The sequence below is a fragment of the Salmo trutta genome, chromosome 10, assembly GCF_901001165.1.
Source record: "Salmo trutta chromosome 10, fSalTru1.1, whole genome shotgun sequence".
NCBI classification, from domain to species: Eukaryota; Metazoa; Chordata; class Actinopteri; order Salmoniformes; family Salmonidae; genus Salmo; species Salmo trutta.
In genome coordinates, this window is record NC_042966.1 from 15,851,708 (window position 1) to 15,879,235 (window position 27,528).

The 27,528-nt window shown below is 42.8% G+C and overlaps 1 protein-coding gene across 4 annotated transcripts; it reads left to right on the forward strand.

The window, feature by feature from the left end:
* Positions 1–773: 773 nt before the first annotated feature.
* Positions 774–19,019, forward strand: bicral (BICRA like chromatin remodeling complex associated protein). 4 transcript variants are annotated; one of them, XM_029764660.1, is made up of 13 exons: positions 776–1,330; positions 3,438–3,489; positions 4,028–4,073; positions 4,271–4,319; positions 4,430–4,495; positions 4,587–5,780; positions 5,877–5,922; positions 6,007–6,056; positions 7,878–7,927; positions 8,708–8,853; positions 17,753–17,847; positions 17,926–18,028; positions 18,117–19,019. In XM_029764660.1, the coding sequence occupies exons 2-13, from the start codon at positions 3,462–3,464 to the stop codon at positions 18,605–18,607; spliced, it is 2,364 nt and encodes a 787-aa protein (XP_029620520.1). In that variant the 5' UTR covers positions 776–1,330; positions 3,438–3,461; the 3' UTR covers positions 18,608–19,019. The 4 variants fall into 4 exon arrangements, with proteins under 4 accessions (XP_029620521.1, XP_029620520.1, XP_029620519.1 ...); XM_029764659.1 differs by having other exon boundaries at positions 776–1,079; XM_029764661.1 differs by having other exon boundaries at positions 774–3,489; positions 6,010–6,056.
* The last annotated feature ends 8,509 nt before the right edge of the window (positions 19,020–27,528 follow it).

The window sequence follows — 27,528 nt, forward strand, 5'->3', positions numbered from 1 at the left end:
TGTAACAAGTACTTTTGGGTGTGTATGGAGTAAAAAGTCATTACTTTCTTTAGGAATGTAGTGGAGTAGAAGTTGTCCAAAATATAAATAGTAAAGTAGAGATACCCCCCAAAACGACTAAAGTAGTACATTAAAGTATTTTTACTTAGGTACTTTACACCACTGCAAATATCCATATATAATGACGTTCATGTTTTATTGTGCCCCATTGCGAAAGCAAGTGGAAGGATGACAGTGCACATATTAAGCAAAACCTGAGCTTTAATCTAGGAGAATAGAATACAAATTTCAGAATGGTAAAGTAGTATATCAGTAGCCACCTTCACAGTAAGTGTAGAAAATGTTATTATGCATTTCTCAATGTCACACACACCTCACTTTCACATACAGTACCTGTTAATTCTTCTGCAGGAAGAAATAACTGCACTCTTCCAGCGTAGACTGCTTATGCAAGTATAAGTATAAGAAATGGGTCTGTAGTATATGGAACACAATAGGCCTATATGAAATCACAAAATGTACACCAGAATAGACTGAATTACATACAGCGTGTGTAGTTGACCCCCATCTCTGATTGAAACATGGTGTGCATAGCATCACTGTGAATATGATTTTTTTGTCACATTTGCGATGACTTATAAAAGCTGTTTCGCCCCTCCTATATCTCTTTGGAGGGTATGTGAGTGGAATAACGCCCTCGTTTTGCTGATCTCTCTGTAGTCACAATGTACAATATCCTCAATTACTTTATCAGCCACATCAAGGTGTGGCATCTGCTAGTGGCCCGCCCCCTACCGTTCATAATGGCCAAGTCTACTGTAAAACAATTTCCTATTTATAGGGGAGAAGAATTATGAAATATCTGTCATGAAAGTTTAAAAAAAACTTTAATGAATGGTAGAACATAGTTTTTCAGTATTTAGAGTTTAGTGACTATTTGTCCGTTCTATGTTACTTGGATGGAATATTGCATCGCTATCTGTAGAATGCTCTGATGTTACTGCCTTCTGCTGGAGCGGCACTACCCGTGCTGTGATGGCGAGGAAACCCCGTTGACAAGGCACTGCTTTTTCATGACGGTGAGTTTCCCTTTGAGTGTATTATAATTTTGTGATAAAATTTCTAGGAAAAAACACACACAACCTCCTTCCTCCCTTCCTTCGGGGAGGGAAGAGAGTGAGAGTGGAGAGAAATCTATCTGAGACAGAACAGGGACAGTGAGAAAAATATGAGTGGGAGAGGGAGAAGAAGGAGGAGGAGGAGAAGGAGGGGGGAGCAAATTAAAAGTTGCCAAATGGAGATATTGGGTTTCAAGAGGAGTGAGACAGGAGTAAGGGTTTGCCTTCTTTCAGTCGTCTTTATGTTATGCTAATCGAAAAAAACACCTAGGTGTCGACACTGTTTAGCCGTGTCAACGAATTCTATCCGACGATTCTAAATAGGCGACAACGGCTAACCTTGAACAGGCCGATGTTTACAAGTAGAAGTCCGCGGTCAAATAGCTAGCCCAAACGAGCTGTTGCCGAAGACTCCGCGCGGTCGTAAATTCCACGATTGAAATATGTCTGTTCAGCCAATCGAGAGAAATCTGACGTTTTGCATTGCATGCTGGCAGATGAGCTAAATAGAAGACAAATGGTAACCTCTGAAGTCTACCCCAGCACAGCAGAGAAAGAGATCACGTCAGCGACCAGCTAGAGGCTGGGAGGACAGGCTTTTTGTGCTCGAATGCGATTATCATTGTCTGTCGATTCAGTCTATTTTTGGACATAAATCGCAAGCTGTACATCAGCTGGTGGTCTAAACGATGTTTCCAAAGCTTAAACCCGTGGCACGACTGTCGTTGCTAGCTGTTTGTCTGATGGCACACTGATGCTACAATTTGGGAGGGTGTTATTACGGTTTCAAAATTCAATTGGAGCTAAATGTGTCTACTATTCTTTGGATAAACTGGTTTATAAATTACTCCGACCCTGGCTAGCCATATCGTCTTGTACGCCTACTCCGACCACTAATTTGGTGACTAAGTTAGGTGTAGGGGAGAGGAAACATATTTTCTGAATATTTTCAATAGCTTGGGCAACTGGCAAGCTAACAACGTTTTAGCTAGCTGCTGCTTGTTTTTCCGCATTCTCAACATTCTGTGAAATTTGGAAAATTGAACTAGCTAAATATTCCAGGCTTTGAGAGTGCATTTTGCCAGTTATTTGACACGTGTAGACATATCCCCCCATTTAGTGGTGCTAGCTAATCCTGCCCCTATGACAAAATAACCCCAATGTTGAAAGGGACCTCATTAGATGTTAGCTAGCCGATTAGCCAACGTTAACCTGGAGATGGTGTCGTAGTTGTCAGGAAATATCTTAAAACGGACACACTTAAAGAGATCCTTCAAAGAGCACGTGTATCGGTTTAATTTGTGAAATAAAATATAGTTTTACTGTTGTATTCCTTTTTTGTTGGTGGAAAGCTGAATATAAAGTGGCAGTCTTATCTGCGTATGCTAGCAGCTAGCTAGATATCTGGGCTGCTAGCAAAAAAACAGGCTAGCAGCCTACATTTTGAAAATACAGCTAGTTGTTAATTAAACAATTCCAAACGACCAGTTTTATTAACTATCTATCGTGCAATTCCCTACATTGAGCTACTCAATTATAGCTTAGACATTTTATGACGCATTGCTTTTTTTAGCCTTATTAGGCTTGGTTCTTTCTCAACCAAAGATGGTGGCCGAGTCGCCATTTTGTTTTAACGACTGGTTAAATGTGTTCAAGAGCACAATGTTACATCACTGACTTGACACAATGTATCACATTTGTAATTCGACATGACGTCGAATGAAAGATGCAAAGAAGTCAAAAATGAAAATGTTGCTACAGTTGGACACATCACAGGCCCCCTACAGTGGCATGCCATTTTTCAAACCACCACCTTGTTTAACCCAGGCATTGCAGCTCTGAATTAACAAAATACACAGCTTCACCTTGAGAATATTCTAAGGCTACATTTACTGATTTGCTCCTCATTGCTATTCACCACATTAGCTGTTTTATGTCCCCTTTCACCACGATACAAGGCCAGCATCATTGGAGTTAGTTCTGTGGAATGTTGTTGGCTGTAAAACAAAGCAAATGCTTTGTAAACCTTCAACTGCCAAACAACATTTTAAAGGGAACAGGGTGGAGTTATTTACACTTTGATGACCATCTTCATTTAATGGGAGGTGACAGGAGAGTAGACCAATGTGCAGGAGAAGAGAGAAGGGTAGGGGCGGGAGCTTCGCTCTCATTCAATAGGAATATGTAGGTGGAGGGATGGGGGCAATACTGTACTTTTAATACTATTGTTCTTAACTTCTCTCTTTCTGTGCCTCCCCCATCTCTCTTTTTCTCCCCTCTTATCTCTCTTGTCTCTCACTGCCCACTACTCCATCACAGGAAATAAAAGGTGGTGGTTAATGAATGATTCCATGCTCGCTGTCAGAAAGCTGTGAGTGTTTTATTGTATCACCAACTGTTACCACACCAGAGATAAGCATGCAGATACAGTCTGACACACACACACACATACACACACAGGAGGCTGCTGAAGAGAGGACGGCTCATAATAATTGCTGGAATGGAATTATATAAAAAAAACATGTGTTTGATACCATTCCATTTTACTCCATTCCAATCATTACTATGAGCCCGTCCTCCCCAGGTGCCACCGCCGCCTGTGACACACCCACCCAGCACGTCCTCTGTGTTGTCTCACTGCCTGTGTCTCTGCATTACTTTCCGTAACTCTTTTGTGCTCACAAGCATTCATAAGAATTGTTGCAGCAATGTAGTATAGTCAAGAGGGTTTCGAATAAGAACTCTTATATTGCATTTATGAGCTTTTTCGCATAGTTACAGAGTGTATACAGTTAAAATAGGATATCTCCACCTTCCTCTTATCCTTTCCTCCATTACACCTCTTTCTACTCACTTCACCCCCCTGTCACTTCATCCCTCTCTCTGCTCTCTGCTCTCTCCTCTCCCAGGTGTCATGGATGATGAGGACGATCGCCGTCTTCTGGATATTATAGGGTAAATCTATATAACACATAAATCACAAACACTATCTATAACACATCTACAAACATCTAACACTAAGGCATTAGTAATGGCAAGTTGGAACAGATAAATCTGGTTCCCAGGGGTTACGAATGCTAAATAAATTGTATAAAACAAAAAAAATTCGGATGGTCTCTGACTCAAGCTCTCTTCCCCCTTCTGTCCTCCAGGGATGTGCAGGCGTTGAATGACTACCTCCACGGCTCCACCAACAAGTCTGTGAGTGTCTCCCCCTCTGGTCTACTAGTTCATCCATGCCCATTTCAAGTCATAGAATATTAGCACGCTGCTTTGTATATAGGTGAAGTGACGTGTATTTTCTCCCTCAGATTGAGGAGGATGACGTGACGAACGCAGCTTACGGCTCTGCCGGAACCTTCTTCACCAGTAACACTGTGAGTAGAAATAAATCTGCACTTACCTGCTGGTAATGGGTTTATAAACTGATGGAGCCTGCATAGTTATAAAGTGTTCTCTTTCTCTCAGGCTGGCTCTAACTCCGGCCTCAAAGATGAAGAGTTTGAGGATTCAGCGGGGGTGGGCCTCCAGCTTTCCAGTAGCCTATCGTTCATTGAGGATGAGCTGGGGGGAGAAGCTTCTCCAGGAGGAATGGATCTTGGCGGAGGAGAGGACCAGCCCTTTGACATCCTGCAGAAGTCTCTCATGGAGGCAGACATCACTGAACAGACTCTGGAACAGGAGGCCATGCTAGACTCCCAACCGCCTCCTCCTCCTCTCCCCTCGGCCCCCTCCCCATTCCCCCCCCAGCTGGTCTCGGGGGGGTACGGCAGCGGGGTCACCACATCGACAGCAGCATTTCCCAGTGGTCAGTTCCTCCAGGGCGTGTCCCAGCTGCCTAACGGCCAGGCAGGGGGGCACATCCAGGTGTTGGGGTCCTTTGGCGGGGGAGGGGTCCAACAGATCCTCCTCCGGCAAGGTGGTGGGGTAGGGGGGACGGTGGGGGGAGTAGCAGCAGGGGGGCAGGTGTTTGCCACCCCCTCCCCAGTGGGCCAGGTGAACCAGGTGGGCTTGCCCTTTAAGAACATCCCCCTGCAGAATATCATCATCCAGAGAGGACCTGGGGGCGCCCAGGCCCTGGTGAGACCTATCCAGCCCAAACCCCTTCAAGCTGGGGCTCAGACAGTCTATAGCCTGGGGCTCCAGACCACAACCACCACCATGGTTAACACCGCGGCCCAGGGACACTACACAGCTAACGGCTCCATCCTGGTCCACTCTCCCTTGGGGCAGCAGAACCAGGGACAGCAAGGCCAGGCCAACCTGCCCCCAGGGCAGTACCTGGTCCACCACAATGGCCCCTCAGACCCATCCCAATCAACCCTGCTAGCCAATCAGAACACAGTACAGCTCGTCGCCGGGCAGAACTTCACGGCGACGGCGGGAGGTCAGCTAATCCAGGTGGGAGGTAGCCAGGTGGGAGTAGGAGGAGCCATGACCCAAACATGGCAGAGCTTTCCTGGTACGAACCCTGCCCCCGTCCAGGCGGCATCAAACCAGGGGCGTCTGACGCTGGTTGGAACGGCGACTGGGGTTCGAGGGCAGGTGTCAGGCAGCCCAGTGCAGCGCCTCGTACTGTCTCAGACTCAGAACAGCAGCTCCCTCTCCCCCCTGTCTCTCTCTGGTACTGGTACTGCCACACAGGAACAGGACTACACACAGGTATTAACTACAACTCTCTTTCTCACTTAATTATTTCCCTCTTTGTATGTGTTTCTATAATATGTTTTTGTATTGTTTTGTTCTCCAATTCCTCAGGAAAAGCAGGCTCAGACACAGCTCGTCAACCTCCTTGGAAACAAAGGTTTGTGTTTGTGTTTTTGTGTGTTGTTGTTATAGATGTATATAAACCCCTCTCCTGACTTCTGTTTCTCATTTGTCTCCTTAGCAGTGAAAACAATGACCTACATCAGCCAAGACGCCCCGCTAAACACACAGGTATTCTACATGTTATACACTGTGTGTGTGTGTGGTCATGAAATGCTGTCAGCTGGTGATTGTCATGCAACTAACTGCCGATCTCACAATAATTGATTGACCGTTAAGTAGCATAAACATGTTTAACATATCCAGCTTCCGTGCTTTGCTTACAAGCCACTAATGCGGACCTTTGGAACATCTGAATTTTAAAAAGTCTAATAAATACATTTAATATAGCCTACACCATCACAATAAATCCATTATTTATTTTAGGCAGGTCTAAATAAACATAATGATATGAAGAAAATGTAGCCTATTACAGAAGAACAGAATAGCATATTCTGAGTCGTCCTTATGTTATGCTGTGAGCTACGCTAGATCATTTAGCAGGCAAGATTTGCTTATAATTTCTGTGGCGTTATTTTATAGTAAGAACAATACAATTGAACATAGCTGAATAAAATAGAAAGGATATTTTTCTCAGGGAGTGCGCACATGCAGCTATTCTGTGTTGAGCGGTTAACAAAGAAACAGGTCCTCCTATATGCTTATTTTAAAGTTATTTATGCAACTTCACTTGTGATACAAACGTTGGGCTATATGTTTCGATTTCTAATACATTCTAAGACTGCATGATGTTATTCTAATGATTTGAAAAAAGTCACATGAAAGGCAAGCGCAGGTTTTCTTGCGCAGGCTGCACACACTTCATCAGTCTCTCATTCACAATTTGACAAGCACTGATAATATTCTCACCCATAAGATTATTCTTAATAACATTTTGTTTAGAATGGCCAGGAAAAAACAAAAACATGTCATCCGTAGCCTGCACTCGTATAGTGAATGGAGGTTACGTGCAGTTACATTTTTAACATGCCAGGTAGGCTACACTGTTTGTAAAGTGTATTAATGTGCTTAATTTTTAAGAATTGAGCAATAAATATAGCAGCACGAGAAAGCTGACATCCTCTTTTAAGTAGTGTCCAGTCAAAACTCTGTTTTCACACGTGATTGAACAATGACTGGGCTTATAAGAACACATGTTTCACTAGGCTCTGTAGGCTATGGGCTCTCCAACTGTGTTTCAGGTGTCTTGGGACTATAGGCTACGTTTGAGGTTATTTGGCCACTTTACTTGTGAAACCAAACTTATAAAAACATATAAGCCTATGGGCTAAGATACGTGATGCATGAGATGATTTGAAAAAGTCGTGCTGTTTCTGGCCTTAGACTGCACACGCTTGGCATCATTCACAAGTGATAATATTCTCACTCATCAGACTATTCTCAATTTAATCTTGTCTTGACATATATTATTTAGTATATGTGTGAAATTAGATTTAGAATGGGCCATTTTCATTCATGGAACAGGGGCAAAAAATCCATGTCATCTGTATTTAAATGTAACCTTTATTTAACTAGGCAAGCCAGTTAAGAATAAATTCTTATATACAATGACGGCCTACCGGGGATCAGTGGGTTAACTGCCTTGTCCAGTGGCAGAATGACAGATTTTTACCTTGTCAGCTCGGGGATTCGATCCAGCAACCTTTCGGTTACTTGCCCAACGCTCTAACCACTAGGCTACCCGTATGCACTTGAATAGCCTGTGGTTCATTTTCATGTTCGTCAGGTAGGCTGCTCCGATTTATAAAGCGAAGCAATGTGCTTGATATTAGGAAAGTTGAGAAATAAATATAGTAGGCCTAGCCTATAGAAAGCGGATGGGATCCTCTTCTTTTTAATAGTGGCCTATAGAAATGTTACGCTACATGGGTTTACAGCCCAGTGTGTGGTGGTGGTGGTGATGATGATGATATTGAAATGTGTCTCTTGTAGGTCAGCGCTCAGAAGAGGCCGGCCTCTCAGCAGCTCACCAGAGGAGGAATGTAAGTAGTGTGTGTGTGTGTATGTATGTGTATAGATGCCGTATGTGTGTGTGTGCATGCAGTGCTCTTGTGAAAGTCTACACACCCTTTGCACAGTTTTCAAATTTTGCTGCCTTACAGGTCCAATTGCATCCGTTTTTATCTCAATATCAAATCATTTCTGGGTAATAATTAAGTACCTTACTGTGATTGTTTTCAATTAAAATGGTCAAAAAGAAACAAAATAGCAAGAATGGCTTTCTAAGAGGTGTTGAGTGTTCCTGTATTGTCCAGTCTCCATCCTGACTTAAATCTTCTTAAAATTATCTGAGGCAAGGTTTGAATATTGAATATTGCTGTCCATCAATGATTCCCTACCAAATTTACTGAGCCTGAGCAATTTTGACAAAAACAATGGATCTATGTTGCCGTGAGAGTTGAGCAAGGTTGGTAGAATCTTATTCAAAATGATTCACAGCTGTAATGGCTGCCAAAGATGCTTCCACTAAGCATTAACTCTGGGGTGTGACAACATATGCAATCAATACATCCTCATTTTGCATTTCATAGTCATTTGTAGAATGTTCTATAATTGTTCTTTCACTTTGGATTGGTTTTCATTTAATCCTTTTTAGATAGAATTTTAAGGCAGCAAAATGTGAAGACTGTGCAAGGGGTGTGTAGACTTTCACTAGCGACTGGATATTCGTATGTCAGTGGCGTACCACAGTTTTTCTGGGCACCCCCTTGGGGGGCTGCGGGAGTGTGTGTGGGATAAGTGTACTATGTGTGTCTCTCCAGGATGCTACAGCAGTTGAGGATGGATCATTCGGGGGTTCTGTCACCTGACATCGCCCGCTTCACCTCATTGGATGACGCACTTAACAGACTCCTCCCCTACCACGTGTTCCATGGAGCTCCGCCCAACAGGGAAGAGTTTTCCCAAGGTCAGCTGTTTGTTCACCCGCCCGGAGGTGCATATGCGACAGCCCAAAGTCAGACACTAACACGGAACCCAAACCGGCTGTGCGCGTGCGCCATCATGCATACATTTATTTTGTCCCCTTCGCACCAAACGCGATCACGACACGCAGGTTAAAATATCAAAACAAACTCTGAACCAATTACATTAATTTGGGGACAGGTCGAAAAGCATTAAACATTTATGGCAATTTAGCTAGCTAGCTTGCATTTGGCTTGCTGTTGCTAGCTAATTTGTCCTGGGATATGAACATTGAGTTGTTATTTTACCTGAAATGCACAAGGTCCTCTACTCCGACAATTAATACACATAAAATGGTCAACCGAATCGTTTCTAGTCATCTCTCCTTCCAGGCTTTTCTTCTTTGAACTTATATGGTGATTGGCATCTAAACTTTCATAGTATTACCACGACGACCTACAACACAGTTCGCCTTTCAATCACCCACGTGGGTATAACCAATGAGGAGATGGCACGTGGGTATCTGCTTCTATAAACCAATGAGGAGATGGGAGAGGCAGGACTTTCACTGCGATCTGCGTCACAAATAGAACTGACATCTATCTTAGGCCTTGGCAACGCAGACCGCGAGCAGTGTGGGTGCAATAATTGAATAATATAGATTTCTAATTTTATTTTGCAACGCTTGCGCACGTGTCGTGAGCGGTGTTGTCAGGGTATAATGTGGTTTTCCAACAGCAAGGCTCAAATCAACATGGCAGTGTTGCCATTTTTTATGAAAAGTTTTTGTTATAATGTTGAAATAATCATCTAACCCCCATATCACACACTCACAAACTGAAATCATAATATAATATTGTGTTTCCACTTTGTATAATAGTGAGAGAGAGCCTCAAATATCACATTTATTTGAATATATCCGCTGTACACATAAATTCCGGCAAATTGGTTCCTGTTTCAGTCATGTATTTGGTCACGTTTGCGTGGGTAAAACATAAACACCCTAATGATTGGTTGACAATAGAGCCTCCCACAATGCAGGCGATGGCTGCATGGCACAGTTGGGGAAAAGCAACTGAAGAAACGGCATTAACTTTGATCACATGATTTTTGTAAAGTTAATGGAGTTGACATGTAGGTGTGACAGGTGTTACGCTGCTTGCTTAGTGGGTACTACTTCCTCCTGATTCGGCTCACACTGAGGCTTGAACCCTGGACTTGTGACTTGCTAGCACACGTGACCGCTCTCCTGAAGTGTCTTACCAGTCGGCCCCACTCAAATAGCTAGCTATTCGCTGGCGTAAGTAGGGACACTTCAGGCTGAGGAGTACATTTTATACATCCCATGTGCTACGTAGGCGCCAGTTGGACAATTCTTATCCCCAGAATGCAACACTTTGAATGGCGGTGACCAACGATGCTCATCGACTTGACAAAAGGGATCTGCTCGAGCGCGCCCATTGAGATGAGCATGATGCAATGCTTTGCTCTCACACAGTCATACAGAGTATCTGTGCTTATGCACGGGTGCGCTTCACGCTGCTACAATGTGGTAGTTACAGGACCAAAACAGCTGAGGGTTTAGCCTTGCGCTTCAACGCTCCAGGTTGTTGCGGAAATTGACCCACTACTACTGTTTAGTTCGTGCATCTACGTCATCTCGCGTCATCTCCCTAAATCTACCTTTAAACTTGACCTGACCTTATGTATTACTGCCCCACAGTGGCAAGAAGTGACCTCCCAAAAAACACAAAAACTATACAACACATACAGTTGAAGTTGGAAGTTTACACTTAGGCTGGAGTCATTAAAACTCGTTTTTCAACCACTCCACAAATTTCTTGCTAACAAACTATAGTTTTGGCAAGTCGGTTAGGACATCTACTTCGTGCATGACACAAGTAATTTTTCCAACAAATGTTTACAGACAGATTATTTCACTTATCATTTAAGGTATCAATTCCAGTGGGTCAGAAGTTTACATACACTAAATTGGCTGTGCCTTTAAACAGCTTGGAAAATTCCAGAAAATTATGTCATGCTTTAGAAGCTTCTGATAGGCTAATTGACATCATTTGTGTCAATTGGAGGTGTACCTGTGGATGTATTTCAAGGCCTACCTTCAAACTCAGTGCCTCTTTGCTTGACATCATAGGAAAATCAAAAGAAATCAGCCAAGACCTCAGAAAAGAAATTGTAGACCTCCACAAGTCTGGTTCATCCTTGGGAGCAATTTCCAAACGCCTGAAGGTACCACGTTCATCTGTACAAACAATAGTATGCAAGTATAAACACCAAGGGACCACGCAGCCGTCATACCGCTCAGGAAGGAGACGCGTTCTGTCTCCTAAGGATGAATGTACTTTGGTGAGAAAATTGCAAATCAATCCCAGAACAACAGCAAAGGACCTTGTGAAGATGCTGGAGGGAACAGGTACAAAAGTATCTATATCCACAGTAAAATGAGTCCTTTATCGACATAACCTGAAAGGCCGCTCAGCAAGGAAGAAGCCACTCCTCCAAAACCGCCATAAAAAATGAAGGACTGGTGCACTTCACAAAATAGATGGCATCATGAGGAAAGAAAATGATGTGGATATATTGAAGCAACATCTCAAGACATCAGTCAGGAAGTTAAAGCTTGGTCGCAAATGGGTCTTCCAAATGGACAATGACCCCAAGCATTCTTCCAAAGTTGTGGCAAAATGGCTTAAGGACAAAAAGTCAAGGTATTGGAATGGCCATCACAAATCCCTGACCTCAATCCTAATGAACATTTGTGGGCAGAACTGAAAAAGTGTGTGCGAGCAAGAAGGCCTACAAACCTGACTCAGTTACTCCAGCTCTGTCATGAGGAATGGGCCAAAATACACCCAACTTATTGTGGGAAGCTTGCGGAAGGCCACCCAAAACGCTTGACTCAAGTTAAACAATTTAAAGGCAATGCTACCAAATACTAATTGAGTGTATGTAAACTTCTGACCCACTGGGAGTGTGATGAAAGAAATAAAAGCTGAAATAAATCATTCTCTCTGCTAATAATCTGACATTTCACATTCTTAAAATAAAGTGGTGATCCTAACAGACCTAAGACAGGGAACTTTTACTAGGATTAAATGTCAGGAATTGTGAAACTGAGTTTAAATGTATTTGGCTATGTAAACTTACGACTTCAACCGTGCGTGGCTCCTAGCCTCCCCTGCATACAGTAGATAGGCTACTTAATTTACTAACACTAAAACACAAACTGAAACTAAATAAAATGGAACTGTTTTTATAGAACTTAAGCTAAATAAAAACTAGTAAAGTGGATCTGAAAAGTAACTGAAACTAAACCGAATTTGAAATAAAAAATGGCAAACTAAAAGAAATAAAAACTAATTTTCTTCGCCAAACGGGGGATGATTTAACAAAAGTGCATTTGCGAAAAAAGACTGTACCTAACCATAAACATCAATGCCTTTCTTAAAATCAATACACAGAAGTATATATTTTTAAACCTGCATATTTAGCTAAAAGAAATCCAGGTTAGCAGGCAATATTAACCAGGTGAAATTGTGTCACTTCTCTTGCGTTCATTGCACACAGAGTCAGGGTATATGCAGCAGTTTGGGCTGCCTGGCTGTTGCGAACTAATTTGCCAGAATTTTACATAATTATGACATAACATTGAAGGTTGTGCAATGTAACAGGAATATTTAGACTTAGGGATGCCACCCCTTAGATAAAATACAGAACGGTTCCGTATTTCACTGAAAGAAAAAAACATTTTGTTTTCGAGATGATAGTTTCCGGATTCGACCATATTAATGACCTAAGGCTCGTATTTCTGTGTGTTTATTATAATTAAGTCTATGATTTGATAGAGCAGTCTGACTGAGCGGTGGTAGGCACCAGCAGGCTCGTAAGCATTCATTCAAACAGCACTTTTGTGCATTTTGCCAGCAGCTCTTCGCAATGCTTCAAGCATTGTGCTGTTTATGACTTCAAGCCTATCAACTCCCAAGATTAGGCTGGTGTAACCGATGTGAAATGGCTAGCTAGTTAGCGGGGTGCGCGCTAATAGCGTTTCAAACGTCACTCGCTCTGAGACTTGGAGTAGTTGTTCCCCTTGCTCTGCATGGGTAACGCTTCTTCGAGGGTGGCTGTTGTCGATGTGTTCCTGGTTCAAGCCCAGGTAGGAGCGGGGAGAGGGACGGAAGCTATACTGTTACACTGGCAATACTAAAGTGCCTATAAGAACATCCAATAGACAAAGGTATATGAAATACAAATCGTATAGAGAGAAATAGTCCTATAATTCCTATAATAACTACAACCTAAAACTTCTTACCTGGGAATATTGAAGACTCATGTTAAAAGGAACCACCAGCTTTCATATGTTCTCATGTTCTGAGCAAGGAACTTAAACGTTAGCTTTCTTACATGGCACATATTGCACTTTTACTTTCTTCTCCAACACTTTGTTTTTGCATTATTTAAACCAAATTGAACATGTTTCATTATTTATTTGAGGCTAAATTGATTTTATTGATGTATTATATTAAGTTAAAATAAGTGTTCATTCAGTATTGTTGTAATTGTCATTATTACAAAAAAAATAAAAAATCGGCCGATTAATTGGTATCGTTTTTTTTGGTCCTCCAATAATCGGTATCGGCATTTAAAAAAATCATAATCGGTCAACCTCTAACCAGTACTGAGTCGATGTGCAGGAGTACGAGGTAATTGAGGTAGCTATGTACATATAGGTAGTGGTAAAATGACTAGGCAAGTAGTAGACAGTAGTAGCAGCATATGTGGTGAGTGTGTGGCGTCAGTGTGTGTGTGTTATGTGTGTGTGGGCGTATGTATGTGTTGGGGTGTCAGTGTAATGTTTATCAATCTAATGATCTAATACACTCGTTGATATTGAACAATAGAATATTTGTTTCTATGTTAAAAATTCCAATTTTGGGTCCATTTGTTGAAATTGAGTAAAAGAAAAATGGTTGAAATTGTTTACATTTCTTATTTTTCTACCTTGTAAAATGTTCTAATTGACCTTTTTTTGACCTGAAAGTTTAAATATTAGTGTGGCTGGAAAATTGGGGTTCATCACTGTGGTTCAAGTGGATGCTACCATTTCAGTGCAGGGGATATTAGCCTTGTCTACACTGTAAAGTGGTAAATTAATGTGGTCCTTGGAGTCTCTCACACACACAGTGATTATTTATTTATATATAGCCTATGATCATTGATCATCGTTAATCTAATAAGCCTATTTAGATCAATTATTATTTCAATATATTCAAACAGCGCTTAAAATTAGCTCCTTTGCCTCTCCTCCCACAGACACGTTTGCGTGAAATCCCTGCTTCACTCCTCCCACATCTGTTGGATATAATGCAGATATGCTATAGTCTAATTAACTTTCACTTTCCCACTGTAATATACTATTAGCCTACAGGTTAGGATAATGGGGTGCAAAATAGCAGTGTTGTAGTGAATTTGGAGGGCAGCTCAACATGGGACACATACACATACACACGATCCCAATATACAGTAATTTATTTCATTGGGTGTGCTCGTGTAGCCTACTAGCCTCCAGTCGTTAGAAGGATAGTTGCCATAAAGGGGTAATACTACTGTTAAAGCTGTAATATGTAACTTTTTGGGCAACCTGACCAAATTGACATAGAAATGTGAGTTATAGATCTGTCATTTTCATTGAAAGCAAGTTTAAGAAGCAGTAGATTGGTTCTATGTGCGCTATTTCTTTGCTTCCAGTTAAGTTTTGCTTTTGTGCATTTGACTTTCGGTTTTGTAGACCAGCTTAAAAAATCTGAAAATACAATATTTTTGGTTATTTGGACATTTCACAGTGGTTTAGATCGTACAATGATTATTTACACTATACATTGCTTAGTTTGCCTAAATTCAGTTTGTGACAAAACATCTTCGCAGTCAGTTTTTTGGTTGTCCGAGAATGCCAAGGGTGTGCAAAGCTGTCATCAAGGTAAAGTGTGGCTATTTGAAGAATCTCAAATATAAAATATATTTTGATTTGTTTAACACTTTTTTTGGTTATTACGTGATTCCATATGTGGTATTTCATAGTTTTGATGTCTTCATTATTATTCTACAATGCAGGAAATAGTAAAAATAAAGAAAAACCCTTGAATGAGTAGGTGTTCTTAAACTTTTGACCGGTAGTATATATATTTGTATTGACTGTAAAAACAAGCAAATTAGCTTCAAGTGATTTTAATTTCAGAAATCTGTTCCAAAGTATTCCCACACATAGTAGAGAGAGAGAAACTCAGTGGACAGTTTTTTTAAATACACAACCCTGTTCACGAAAATGGATAGCTCCTACAGAGTGAGTCACGTAGGTGTGGCTTGCTATATAGAGCATTCAGTTGCTATTCGATTGAACGTTAGAATGGGCAAAACGAGTGACCTAAGCGTGGTATGATCATTGGTGCCAGGCACGCCGGTTCCAGTATTTCAGAAACTGCCGGCCTCCTGGGCTTTTCACATACAATAGTGTCTAGGGTCTACCGAGAATGGAGCGACAAAAAAACATTCAGTCAGCGGCAGTCCTGTGGGCAAAAACAGCTCGTTGATGAGAGGTCGAAGGAGAATGGCAAGAATTGTGCAAGCTAACAGGCGGGCCACAAACGGCGCAGCACAACCGTGGTGTTCAGAACAGCGTCTAAGAACACACAACTCGTCGGTCCTTGTCACGGATGGGCTGTTATAGCAGACGACCACACCGAGTTCCACTCCTATTAACTAAAAACAAGAAGAAGCACGTGATCACCAAAACTGGATAATTGAGGAGTGGAAAAATATCTACTGGTCCGACAAATCCCAGTTCCTGTTGCGTAATGCGGTTGGCAGAGTCAGGATTTGGCGTAAGCAGCATTAGTCCATGGCCCCATCCTGCTGGGTGTCAATGGTACAGGCTGGTGGCGGTGGTGTAATGGTATGGGGAATGTTTTCTTGGCGCACGTTAGGTCCCTTGATACTCGTTGAGCAATGTTTCCATTCCCCGAAGAAGTTGGGCCGTTCTGGAAACAAAGGTGGTTCCGACCCGGTACTAGATGGGTTTACCTAATAAACTGGCCACTGAGTGTATGTGATCTTATTCAAATATGTAAGCAAGGTTTTAAATGATTATGTTTTAGTCAAATATTATATCTGTTTGTGCTTCTTGCGGTCAATTTGCACTCTACAAGAAAAAATCATCCCACGGCTGAATCTAGTTGATGATCCCTGAGAAAGGCTATATTGTTCATTAAATTAAGTTGCGAATTTTGATAACTAAAAGACAGATTAGAGTCTTTTCATTGTCTTCTCTTTACAGCAGCATTTCCCAAACTTGGTCCTGGGAACCCCAAGGGGTGCATGTTTAGTTTTTTGCCCTAGCACTACACAGCTGATTCAAATAATCAAAGCTTGATGATTAGTGGATAATTTGAATCAGCTGTGTAGGGGGGGGGGGGGGAGTGCACCCATTGGGGTCCCGAGGACCGAGTTTGGGAAACACTGCTTTACAGCAATAGTTTGGAAATAAAATAGCTATGTTTTCCCGTAATTGTATTTTGAAATATTGCAATAGGCCTATGCCTGGCTGGGCCTCTCTACTTTTCACAGACAGTCGCAACTCAATAATCATCTATTTGGTATTTGCCGTGTGCGCTGCCCAAATTGTGGGCCCTTCCGCTGATGGCAATGTGATTTTAAAACAATCCACAGCTTATTTTTTTCAAAGAAGCTAATAATCCTCTGTGGCCAAATCATGCATTCTGGTGTCGTAGCCTATTTTTTATGTTTTAATTTATTTATGTAATAGACTCATTAGGCTTTATAATTTTGGCAATTGAATTCAATATACTTTAGGGGAAGCTTAGCCATATGCCTTTGTTGCCCAAGAATACTAAATAAACCCTTGCTCACCAGAATAGTGTCTTTAATGATAGAATGAATGCTTCAATCTAGTTCACATTGTTAAAGTTTTTCATCTCTCATTCTCTCAAGCAGCTAAGATGTTTAAGGACCGGGGACAAAATGCTATGTTTAAAAAAAAAAAAAAACTAAATTAACAAATTACATCAGTTTAACCGGTTTTAAGGAAATTAAAAGCTGTGAAAACAACCAAACATGTTTCTGATAAGATTTCAGTTCATCTTGTATGCATATTTTATGTGGTAGAAATACTATCGGCTTTTATGATGCTGATAAAGATAGTACCTTTACAGACGGTCCCTATCGCGCATTCACATTCTCTCAAGAGGCTGAATGAAATAAATCATATTTCTCCACTCCTGTTCCTGAGTTAAAATGTAGATTTTGTATATGAATTGGTATAGTGTCTCAATCATTACACATAATGTAGCTGCCACTGCAATCATCCTCTTTTACCACTTCACCAAATCTTCCCCGTACATTAGGCTACCTACTGTTCTGACCCTCCGTCTATTTATTTTCAGCTCTCCGTTCCTCAGCTTTTCTCTTATTGAATTCAACTCAGACTTTTTTGCCTCAGTGGATCGACGTTAACTTTTTCTGCCCAAGTTCCCAAAGCATTTGGCAATTGGTGTGTATTTGGTAAACTTACAGTGAGTCCCTAAGGCTACTCACTAACGCCAGATAAAAAATAATGAAATAAAAACCTCAATGTAGCCTATAAATATGAACTGCACAAGAATTATATATTTATGACATTTTAATGTATTATTTTCTCTTTATTCAACCCGCCTGCCCGCCACCCACCTGCCCTTCATCCACGCCATTTTTCATGACCCTAAACCCGCCCGCCCTGCGGACATAACCGCTGGGACTGCAGGTTATGTGTCAACCCATGCACCACTAGTGTGTGTGTGTCTGTGTAACCACTGTGTTCTGTCTCTTAACAGTGGATGATGAGTTTGAGTCGATGGCGACTCAGGTATTGAAGAGGACCCAGGTCATGATCAACAAATACAGACGACTGCTGATGGTGGAGGCTGAGGTGAGTACGCACACACACAATTATTTAGAATCTTTGAAAAGTGTTGTGCTAACAGGAAGTCCCTTCCTCTCCCTGCAGCGCTCTAGTCCCTCCTCAGAGATGGTGATGATTGACAGGACCTTCAACCAAGAGGAGCGCCAGAACCTGACACAAGACAAACGTATGATACTGGTGGACCCAGGTGAGGAGGCGGGACTTGGCAGGGGTGTGGACCATTGAAAAAGTGTGGACCATTATTTTTTCTCATCATCATCTCTCTCCCTCCATAGATGGCTTCTTGGAAGATTTCTGTTGTGCGGTGAAGCCGTCTCCCCTCTCTCTCCCCTGCCTCCCCTTGGACCCTCTCTCCTCCCCCTCGTCCAGCCACGGCGGTAGACAGACAGGGAGGGGGGTGACCACAGACCCCCCTTACAGGACAGACCCCCAGTCGGGCTATGGAGACCCGGGGGGAGGTGGGGGAGGAGGGAGAGGAGGAATAGACTCTTTTAAGAGTATCATGGACCTGAGGAGGACTCAACATAGCAACTATGGAAACAAAGCTGCCTCTAGCAACAACAGCAACTATCACCACGGCAATGTGGTTACTACTGCCACAGCGCCGATGTCAACAGAGCCGGTACAGACACAGTTCCTGTCTCACCTGTCCTCCTCTCACCCCCAGGCCCCCCTGCCCCTCCCTCCCCCCCTGCCCCTCCCTCCCACCCTGCCCGACACAGACTCGGTTCTAGAGGCAGCTGTGAACAGCATTCTAGAATGTTAGACAGACAGATTTGACAGATGGACGTGCCACCATTCTATCTCCATCTCTCTCATCCTCCCATCCTTTGTCCCGCCGGGTCATTCTTGGGGCTACACGTTTGTTATTGTTTATTTTCTTATTTTGCTCTCCCATTGTCAGTCCTTTTCAACCAGCTCTGAGTTAGTTAGTCATAGAAATATAATCTAGATTATTTTTCTATGGTTAATGTAGGACAGCCAGGGGTCATGACCTGTGTTACATCACGTCCTGTTGGGTGTGAGCCGGAAGAAGATATCAACCCCCTGAACCCCAACTTTAGCCACGTGCAATTATGCTGAAGTTTAGGGAGGAGGATGATGATGATGATTCTGTGCCTGAGAAATTCTATGTTGTCCTTCAAATGTTTACATGAAGAAGCCTTGTAAGAAATGTCCTTTAATTTTTGCACCTGACATTACACACCTTCACACACTGAGCATACCAAACATTAGGAACACCCTCCTTTTTCCCATGATAACAGCCTCAATTCATCGGGGAATGACTCTATAAGGTGTCGAAAGCGTTCCACAGGGATGCTGACCCATGTTGACTCTAATGCTTCCTTTTCCCACAGTTGTGTCAAGTTGACTGGATGTCCTTTGGGTGGTGGAACATTGTTGATACACAATCCATGTCTCAAGGCTTAAAAATACTTCTCCCCTTCATCTACACTGATTTGAAGTGGATTTAACAAGTGACATAATTAAGGGATCATAGCTTTCACCTGGATTCACCTGGTCAGTCTTATGTAATGGAAAGAGCAGGTGTTCTTAATGTTTTGTACACTCAGTGTATAATACCATAGTCATTTGATGGATTTGACAACTAGAAGAAATATATTGTTATTTTTCTGTTCTATACTTCAGTTTTCATAGTCAAGCCAGAGAGACTCACTCACACTCTGAGTGTCTAACTACTAAAGCAGCTTTTGGTTTTCTGTCAGTTTTTGAAATGTATCTTATTTGACATTTTTCTTATGTACCTTAAAGGTATGTGATGCCCCTCTGCGCGCGCACACACACATACACACACACACACACGTTTTGTTCTTCTATCCTCGTGGGGACCTAAAATGAATTTCCATTCAAAATCCTATTTTACCTAACCTTAACCCCTAAACACTTGTTGTGTTCGGTTCAGCACTTATGACAAATAAAGTTTGATTTCAACTCCTAACCCCTAAACCTAATTCTAACCATAATTGTAACCCTAAACCTAACCCCTAAGCTTAAAATAGCCTTTGTCCTCATGTACCCACTAGGGAGAATTTTTCCTCTTTTTTTTTACTATCCTTGTGGGGACTTTTGGGGATTTTAGGTCCCCACAAGGATAGAAGAACCAACCCACACATCAAGCACACACATTTTGTTCTATCTTCATGGGGACCTAAAATTAATTTCCATTCAAAATCCTATTTTTCCTGACCTTAACCTGTAACCCTAAACCTAACCCCGTACCCTAACCCTAATTGTAAGCATAACCCTAAACCTAACCTCTAAGCTTAAAATAGCATTTGTTCTCATGGGGATGTGGGAAATGTCCCCACGAGGGAAAATTTTCCTTGTTTTACTATCCTTGTCCCCACAAGTATAGAAGAACCAAGACACACACACACACACACACACACGTGTATTGGTGTTGGGGGGAGCTAACTCCTCAGATTGAGGGAGAAATGTTACGACATGTTTATCTTTTTTTATTTAGATTAGATTTAGTTAATTTTTTGAAATGAAACATCACTATTATTTGTGTTGTTAGTGATGTGTGTCCCAGCGACGTCAACACGCAACCATGGCAATGTATTACTGTCATGTGATACAATGACCCTGGAAGGTCATGGATTGTATATGTATGTCCACTCTCTGTGTACGTGTGCTGGTGTGTTCGTATGTCTGTTGTGCGTGTGTTCACTCACTCCGGATGAATGTTACTCGTTCCCTAGCACACTTAGTCTCCCCTCCTCCACTCTATCCTTCTCTCCCTCCCCACAGCTAAGAGATGAGAGACAAGTGTATGTAAACTATGCTTTTAAACTGACTGAAGGAACAGACTGAAGGCCTTAGAAAGAAGGAGAACACGTCTCTGCTTGTTTGTCAGTTTGTCTTGTGTCTGAGTGAGTAAGGGATTGAATGGTCGTGTTCGCCTGCTCAAACGTTGCATACATCAACCAATGGTTGTGTGCCACGTCATTGACTGTGCCGTGACGTCGGGCACCAGATTGCTAGAACATATGTGGCACGCCTATCCAGGCGTTGTAAGGTCTTCATGTGCCAGCAGTGTCTGAGCAGAGGAACACAAACCACTGGGTGTGGCCTTCTCAGCCCTGGTCCTGAGGACCCCTGTGTCTGCTGGCCGACACTCAAATGACACACTATTCCCCATATATTTTTACCCAGAGCCTATGTGACTCAAAAGTAGTGGACTATATGGGAAACGGGAAGTAATTTCACACAGGAGTGTCTTGAGGGGTTGAGATACTAGGCTATGTCCTTTCCGCCAAGGAGAGCAATACATTTCTACTTTCTTGACCCGTTTTCACTGTTGACTTTCTTTTGGTCTGTCTCACTATCTACATGATTTGTATAGGAGTTTTTTGGTATAAAAAATGAAAACGTGAAACACAAAATATTTATAATTGTTTGTAAGGAAAACCCCAGAGGAAAAACACGAGAAAAATGAAGTTCTTTTTTATTCTGTTGGCTTTGAAGTGTTACAAGAGAAATTGTTACAAAATACTGTCAGTTGTTCATTTCTAGTTTGTGTGTTTACTACAACAGCAAAAATAGGTCAATAATAAATTCATTTTGAATACAATCATAAACTGGCTCGGCCTGATTCATTTAATACATTCTCCAACAAATGTATTATTGGCGGTAGTTTAGACATTGTTTGTTCTGGGGTCCGGTTTGAAACTCATACTGCTGGTCATTATTTCACATTCAATTCATTCAAAGCACCACAGACTTACAACGTAGCATGTTGCTGGTATAGCAACATCATGAGCCATATACAAAAACAGTCCAAGAGTGACAGACAGCAGGTGGACAAGCTTGGGAGCCCTTCACAGGTTCTGGTTTCACTTCGTTGCTGTTCACACAACAAATAATCTTAACTAGTCCTAGAAATACAAGTGCTGTTGAAGTATCCGTCCCTTTCAACACAACAGAAAAGAAAAGGGAAAAAAATGGCACACATAAATACTTCAGATATATACTGATACACTACATGACCAAAAGAATGTGGAAACGTGCTAGTCGAATATCTCATTCCAAAATCAGGGGCGTTATTATGAAGTTGGTCCCCCCTTTGCTGTTATAACAGCCTCCACTCTTCTGGGAAGGCTTTCCACTAGATGTTGGAACATTGCTGCGGGGACTAGCTTCCATTCAGCCACAACAGCATTAGTGAGGTTGGGCACTGATGTTGAGTGATTAGGCCTGGCTCACAGTCGTCATTCCAATTCATCCCAAAGGTGTTCGATGGGGTTGAGGTCAGGGCTCTGTGCAGGCCAGTCAAGTTCTTCCACACCGATCTCGAGAAACCCTTTCTGTATGGACCTCGCTTTGTAAATGGGCATTGTCATGCTGAACCAGGAAAGGGCCTTCCCCAAACTGTTGCCACAAAGTTGTAAGCACAGAATTATCTAGAATGTCATTGTATGCTGTAGCGTTAAGATTTTCCTTCACTGGAACTAAGGGGCCTAGCCGAACCATGAAAACAGCCCCAGACCATTATTCCCCCTCCACCAAACTTTACAGTTGGCACTATGGTAGCACATTGAGGTAGTCACCTCATACAAGTACTTGGGAGTATGGCTAGACGCTACACTGCCCTCTCAGTACATATCAAAGCTGCAGGCTAAGGTTAAGTCTAGGCCTGGTTTCCTCTATCGTAATCGCTCCTCTTTCACCCTAGCTGCCAAACTAACCCTGATTCAGATGACCATCCTACCCATGCTAGATTACGGAGATGTAATTTATAGATCGGCAGGTAAGGGTGCTCCACCAATGCTCCTTATAGGACACATCACTGCACTCTATACTCCTCTGTAAACTGGTCGTCTCTGTATACCTGTTGGAAGACCCACTGGTTGATGCTTATTATAAAACCCTCTTAGGCCTCACTCCCCCTTATCTGAGATATCTACTGCAGCCCTCATCCTCCACATACAACACCCGTTCTGCCACTCACATTCTGTTATAGGTCCCCAAAGCACACACATCCCTGGGTCGCTTGTCTTTTCAGTTTGCTGCAGCTAACGACTGGAACGAGCTGCAACAAACACTCAAACTGGACAGTTTTATCTCAATCTCTTCATTCAAAGACTCAATTACGGACACTCTTACTGACAGTTGTGGCTGCTTTGCATCATGTATTGTTGTCTCTACTTTATTGTCCTTTGTGCTGTTGTCTGTGCCCAATAATGTTTGTACCATGTTTTGTGCTGCTGCCATATTGTGTTGCTACCATGCTGTGTTGTCATGTGTTGCTGCCCTGCTATGTTGTTGTCTTAGGTCCCTCTTTATGTAGTGTTGTGTTGTCTCTCTTGTCGTGATGTGTGTTTTGTCCTATCTTTTTTTATTTTTAATTCCAGCCCCTGACCCTGCAGACGTTTTTTACGCGCTACGCACTTCAACACTCGGCGGTCCCGTTCTGTGAGCTTGTGTGGCCTACCACTTCGCGGTAGAGCCGTTGTTGCTCTTAGACGTTTCCACTTCACTATAACAGCACTTACAGGGCAGAAATTTGACAAACTGACAAACTGGGAGCATCCTATGATGGTGCCACGTTGACAGTCACTGAGCTCTTCAGTAAGGCCATTCTACTACCAATGTTTGTCTATGGAGATTGCATGGCTGTGTGCTCAATTTTATACACCTGTCAGCAACGGGTGTGGCTGAAATAGCCGAATCCACGAATTTGAAGGGGTGTCCACATACTTTTGTATATATAGTGTATATATAAGGTCTAGACTAGAAGACATGAAACTTAAAACTGAAATGAGACTTTTTCACTCAACACCTTAGTGTTGCCTCTGTTGACATTCACAGATGATTCTATGTAGAGAACTCGCCATAGCTTTAGCTCTTCTAGCCTTTATTTCCAGGTAACGAGACTACAGCTCTGCACATCTTGTCTCCACCACTAGGGGCTCCGTCCCTGAGTGACCGAGGTTTCCCCTTAGTCTGACCCTTACTGCCAGGGCTCAGTGGTACTTCCTCCAGCGATCATGCTCTATCGAGGGAAAACGCAGTCATTAAAGAAAGATTTTCTTTAAAGAGTTTGAATTGACAAACACATGCACACACTTAATGATTTGTGGGTAGCTGCAGGTGTAGCTGAGGATGCAGTATCCTGCGAGCAGCATGGCCACTCCTCCCATTCCACCTTTCCACCTTTTCTCACGTCTATATACAGTACCTCCCGTACGACCACTGCTATCCTAGAGAGAGATAGAAAATGAGAGTTGGAAGTGAGAGATATCTTGGGATAATCGAAAAGACACTGTGTGAGTGAGTGTGTGTGTGTGTGCGGGGTGTCCTACCTCTGTGCAGGGCCAGTATTTCCTGTATGAGGTTGACGGGAGCTCGGTTAACAATCAAGCCAGGCAGTTCCTTCAGCCTCACCTCCCCTAGAGACAGTGCATCTGCAACTCCTCATCTCTTCTACAGGGAGTAGGGGTGTCAAAGGTTAACGGTGTTAGCCAGTCTAAATAAAGTAGGACTAGACAAACACTACTAACCCATTATCCTCTGCACAGTGCCGTACTTCCTGGTGTTGAGTGGAGCTCTCTCCCTCGTCACGCTCTGATTGGCTGTTGCTGTCTTCGCAACGATGAGAGGGAGAGAGAAGGTGAAAGAAAGAAAAGAGGAGGGGCAGAAAGAGTGGGAGGGTGAGGGGGATTAGGAAGGGAGAATGGGAGACAGGGAGTGAACCAAGTAGATGCATAAAGCATCAGCCCTTCCAGTATTGGGCCAGTAAGAGAGCAGGGTGATGATGTTATCTTGAGTCCTATCCTCTGATAGGGCAGGAGCATCTCAAGCGTTGCATCCATACCTATTACACCCCACTGGGGGGGGGGGGGGGGGGGTCCAAGGGGTATTGAGTGAGGAGGGAGAGAGGGGTAGGATCAGAGTACAGGGATGGAGAGACAGAGGGAGGGAGAGAAATTAAAAGGCTGGGGTGGGGTGACCCCCTATTCAGGCCAAGGTGGGGTAATCCTGAAGAGATGAGGGAAGGGGCAGAGGGAACAGAGGTGATGGCTGAAAGGGAGGGGGTAAGGCTGGGTTGTATGTTGCTGTTGAGATCTCTTATCTTCTCGGTTAGTGTTGGCTTTTGCTTGTGACTAGTCCAGTTAGTGAGGTCTGAGGGTGGGCGACTGGACTGAGTTAGCTTCGGGCACTAACATGCCAACAGTTTCACGGTTACCACTGAGGGCAGGGTTTGTGGTTGAGGTTTGAACAAGGTCAACCGTGAAAAGTCATCTGGTCTTGTTGTATAGATGGTCTTTGTTATGATCGGTGTTCGTGGTCTGAACACGATCTAGCACTTTTGAAACGTGGTTGACCGTGTGGTCCCTGTCGCTTGTCTTGCTGCGTAGACTGTCTTTATTGAGGTCAGAGGTTATTGTTGGGTTATGGTCCAATACGGTTTTCTTGCTGTACTGACGGTCAGGTTTGAGGTCAGCTGTGCTGGTGGTCTGGGCTGACCACTCCTCTCTACTGCTCCCAAACTCCACCTTCTGCCAGAAGCGTCTTGCTTCACTCTTTGCCCCTGGTAAAGGATCCTTGGATAGTGTGGTAGCAGCTCTGGCTGTCTGAGCGGATAGCTCAATTAGCTCTTTCAGTGAAACCTTCTTCTTAGAAGCAGCTTTGGCTTTAGTGATGGCTGTGACTGTGGCTGGGGCTGCTTTGAGCTTGGCTGAAGTGGATTTGGGTTTAGTCTTGGCTGTGACTGTAGCAGGGTCTGGGGCTGGGTCTGCGTTGAGCTTGGTTGTGGTTGTTGTAGCTTTGAAATTCGTGGGGGTCTGGGCTGGATATTTAACCAAACTCTCCTTGGAGACTATCAAAGTCTCAAGGAGCTTCTGTTTTTTCATACTCTTAGTTGATGTTGTTGACGGTGTGGAAGATGAAGATGGCAGTGTCTACTTACTCTTCTTAGTAGTTTGCAATGATGATGATGTTGTTTTCTTAGTCTTAATTGTCTTTGCCGATGGTGCTGATGAAGGTGGTGAAAATGATGAAGATGATGTCTTCTTACTCTTACTAGAAATTCTTGAAGGTCTTACCTGTGGCTCAGTTGGTCGAGCATGGTGTGTGCAACGCCAGGGTTGTGGGTTCGATTCCCACGGGGGGCCAGTACAAAAAAACAACAACACAAAAAATGTATGAAATGTATGCATTCACTACTGTAAGTTGCTCTGGATAAGAGCGTCTGCTAAATGACTAAAATGTAAAGGGGTGATGATGATGTCTTTTTGCTCTTCTTACATGTGATTAGGTTAAGTAGGCAAGGGGGGTCTTTGTGTTGTCATGGTGACTGGAGCCATCTTGCATTTGGGAAGGTGGCTGTTTAAGTCTCTCGAAGGTTTTCCCACAGAATGGACACGCCTCTACTGAGGAAGACATGACTGCAGGAACACAGAAAGCAGAACAATAAAAATTATGAAAATATACTGAACAAAAATATAAACGCAACATGGAACAATTTCAACGATTCTACTGAGTTATAGTTCATATAAGGAAATCAGTCAATACATTAATTAATTAGGCCCTAATCTATGGATTTCACATGACTGGGCAGGGGCGCAGCCCTGGGCGGGCCTGGGAGGGCATAGGCCCAACCACATGGGAGCCAGGCCCAGAATCAGAATGAGGTTTTCTCCACAAAAGGGCATTATTACAGACAGAAATACTCAGTTTCATCTGCTGTCCAGGTTGCTGGTGTCAGACGATCCCGCGGGTGTAGAAGCTGGATGTGGAGGACCTGGGCTGGCTTGGTCACACGTGGTATGCGGTTGTGAGGCCAGTTGGACGTACTGCCAAATTCTCTAAAATGACGTTGGAGGTGGCTTATGGTAGAGAAATGAATATTAAATTATCTGGCAGCAGCTCTGGTGGACATTCTTACAGTCAGCATGTCAATTGCACGCTCCCTCAAAACTTGAGACATCTGTGGCATTGTTTTGAGTGACAAAACTGCACATTTTAGAGAGGCCTTTTATTTCCCCCAGCACAAGGTCCACCTATGTAACGATCATGCTGTTTAATCAGCTTTTTGATATGATACACCTGTCAGGTGGATGGATTATCGTGTCAAAGGAAACATGCTCACTAACATGGATGTAACAAATGTGTACACAAAATGAGAGAAATATTTTTTTTGTGCATATTAAAAATATCTGGGATCATTTATTTCAGCTCATGAAACATGGGACCAACACTTTACATGTTGCATTTATATTTTTGTTCAGTATAGATTATATTAATTATGTTTTATTTTTAGATGTTTTATTTTTTACCTCTAATGACTGACTTTATTGTCAGAACCAAAAACTATACATGATCTATACATTAGTTAAGCAATAAGGCTCCTCGGGGGTTTGTGATACATGGCCAATATACCACGGCTGTATTTATCACAACACAACACAGGGTGCCTGGACACAGCCATTAGACGTGGTATATTGGCCATATATCACAAACCCCAGAGGAGCCTTATTGCTATTATAAACTGGTTACCAAATGTCTGACATTACTTCTGCTAAACTTGTATTTCACTCGTTACCAATACAGCAATTTGTTACAGTTGTAAAGATAAAGACAACAGATATAATGTATCTAGTAGTCAAGGCAGTGATTTTTTTTAAATAGACCTTTGCTGCCCCCTAGTGGAAACTGCAG

Bases quoted from the DNA above. Each gene is read 5' to 3' on its own strand.
- bicral (XM_029764658.1), top strand. From the start codon at position 3,462: ATGATTCCATGCTCGCTGTCAGAAAGCT. The intron at 4,074-4,270 runs GTAAATCTATAT...TCTGTCCTCCAG, and splicing joins CGTCTTCTGGATATTATAGG to GGATGTGCAGGCGTTGAATG. The intron at 6,057-7,877 runs GTATTCTACATG...TGTCTCTTGTAG, and splicing joins ACGCCCCGCTAAACACACAG to GTCAGCGCTCAGAAGAGGCC.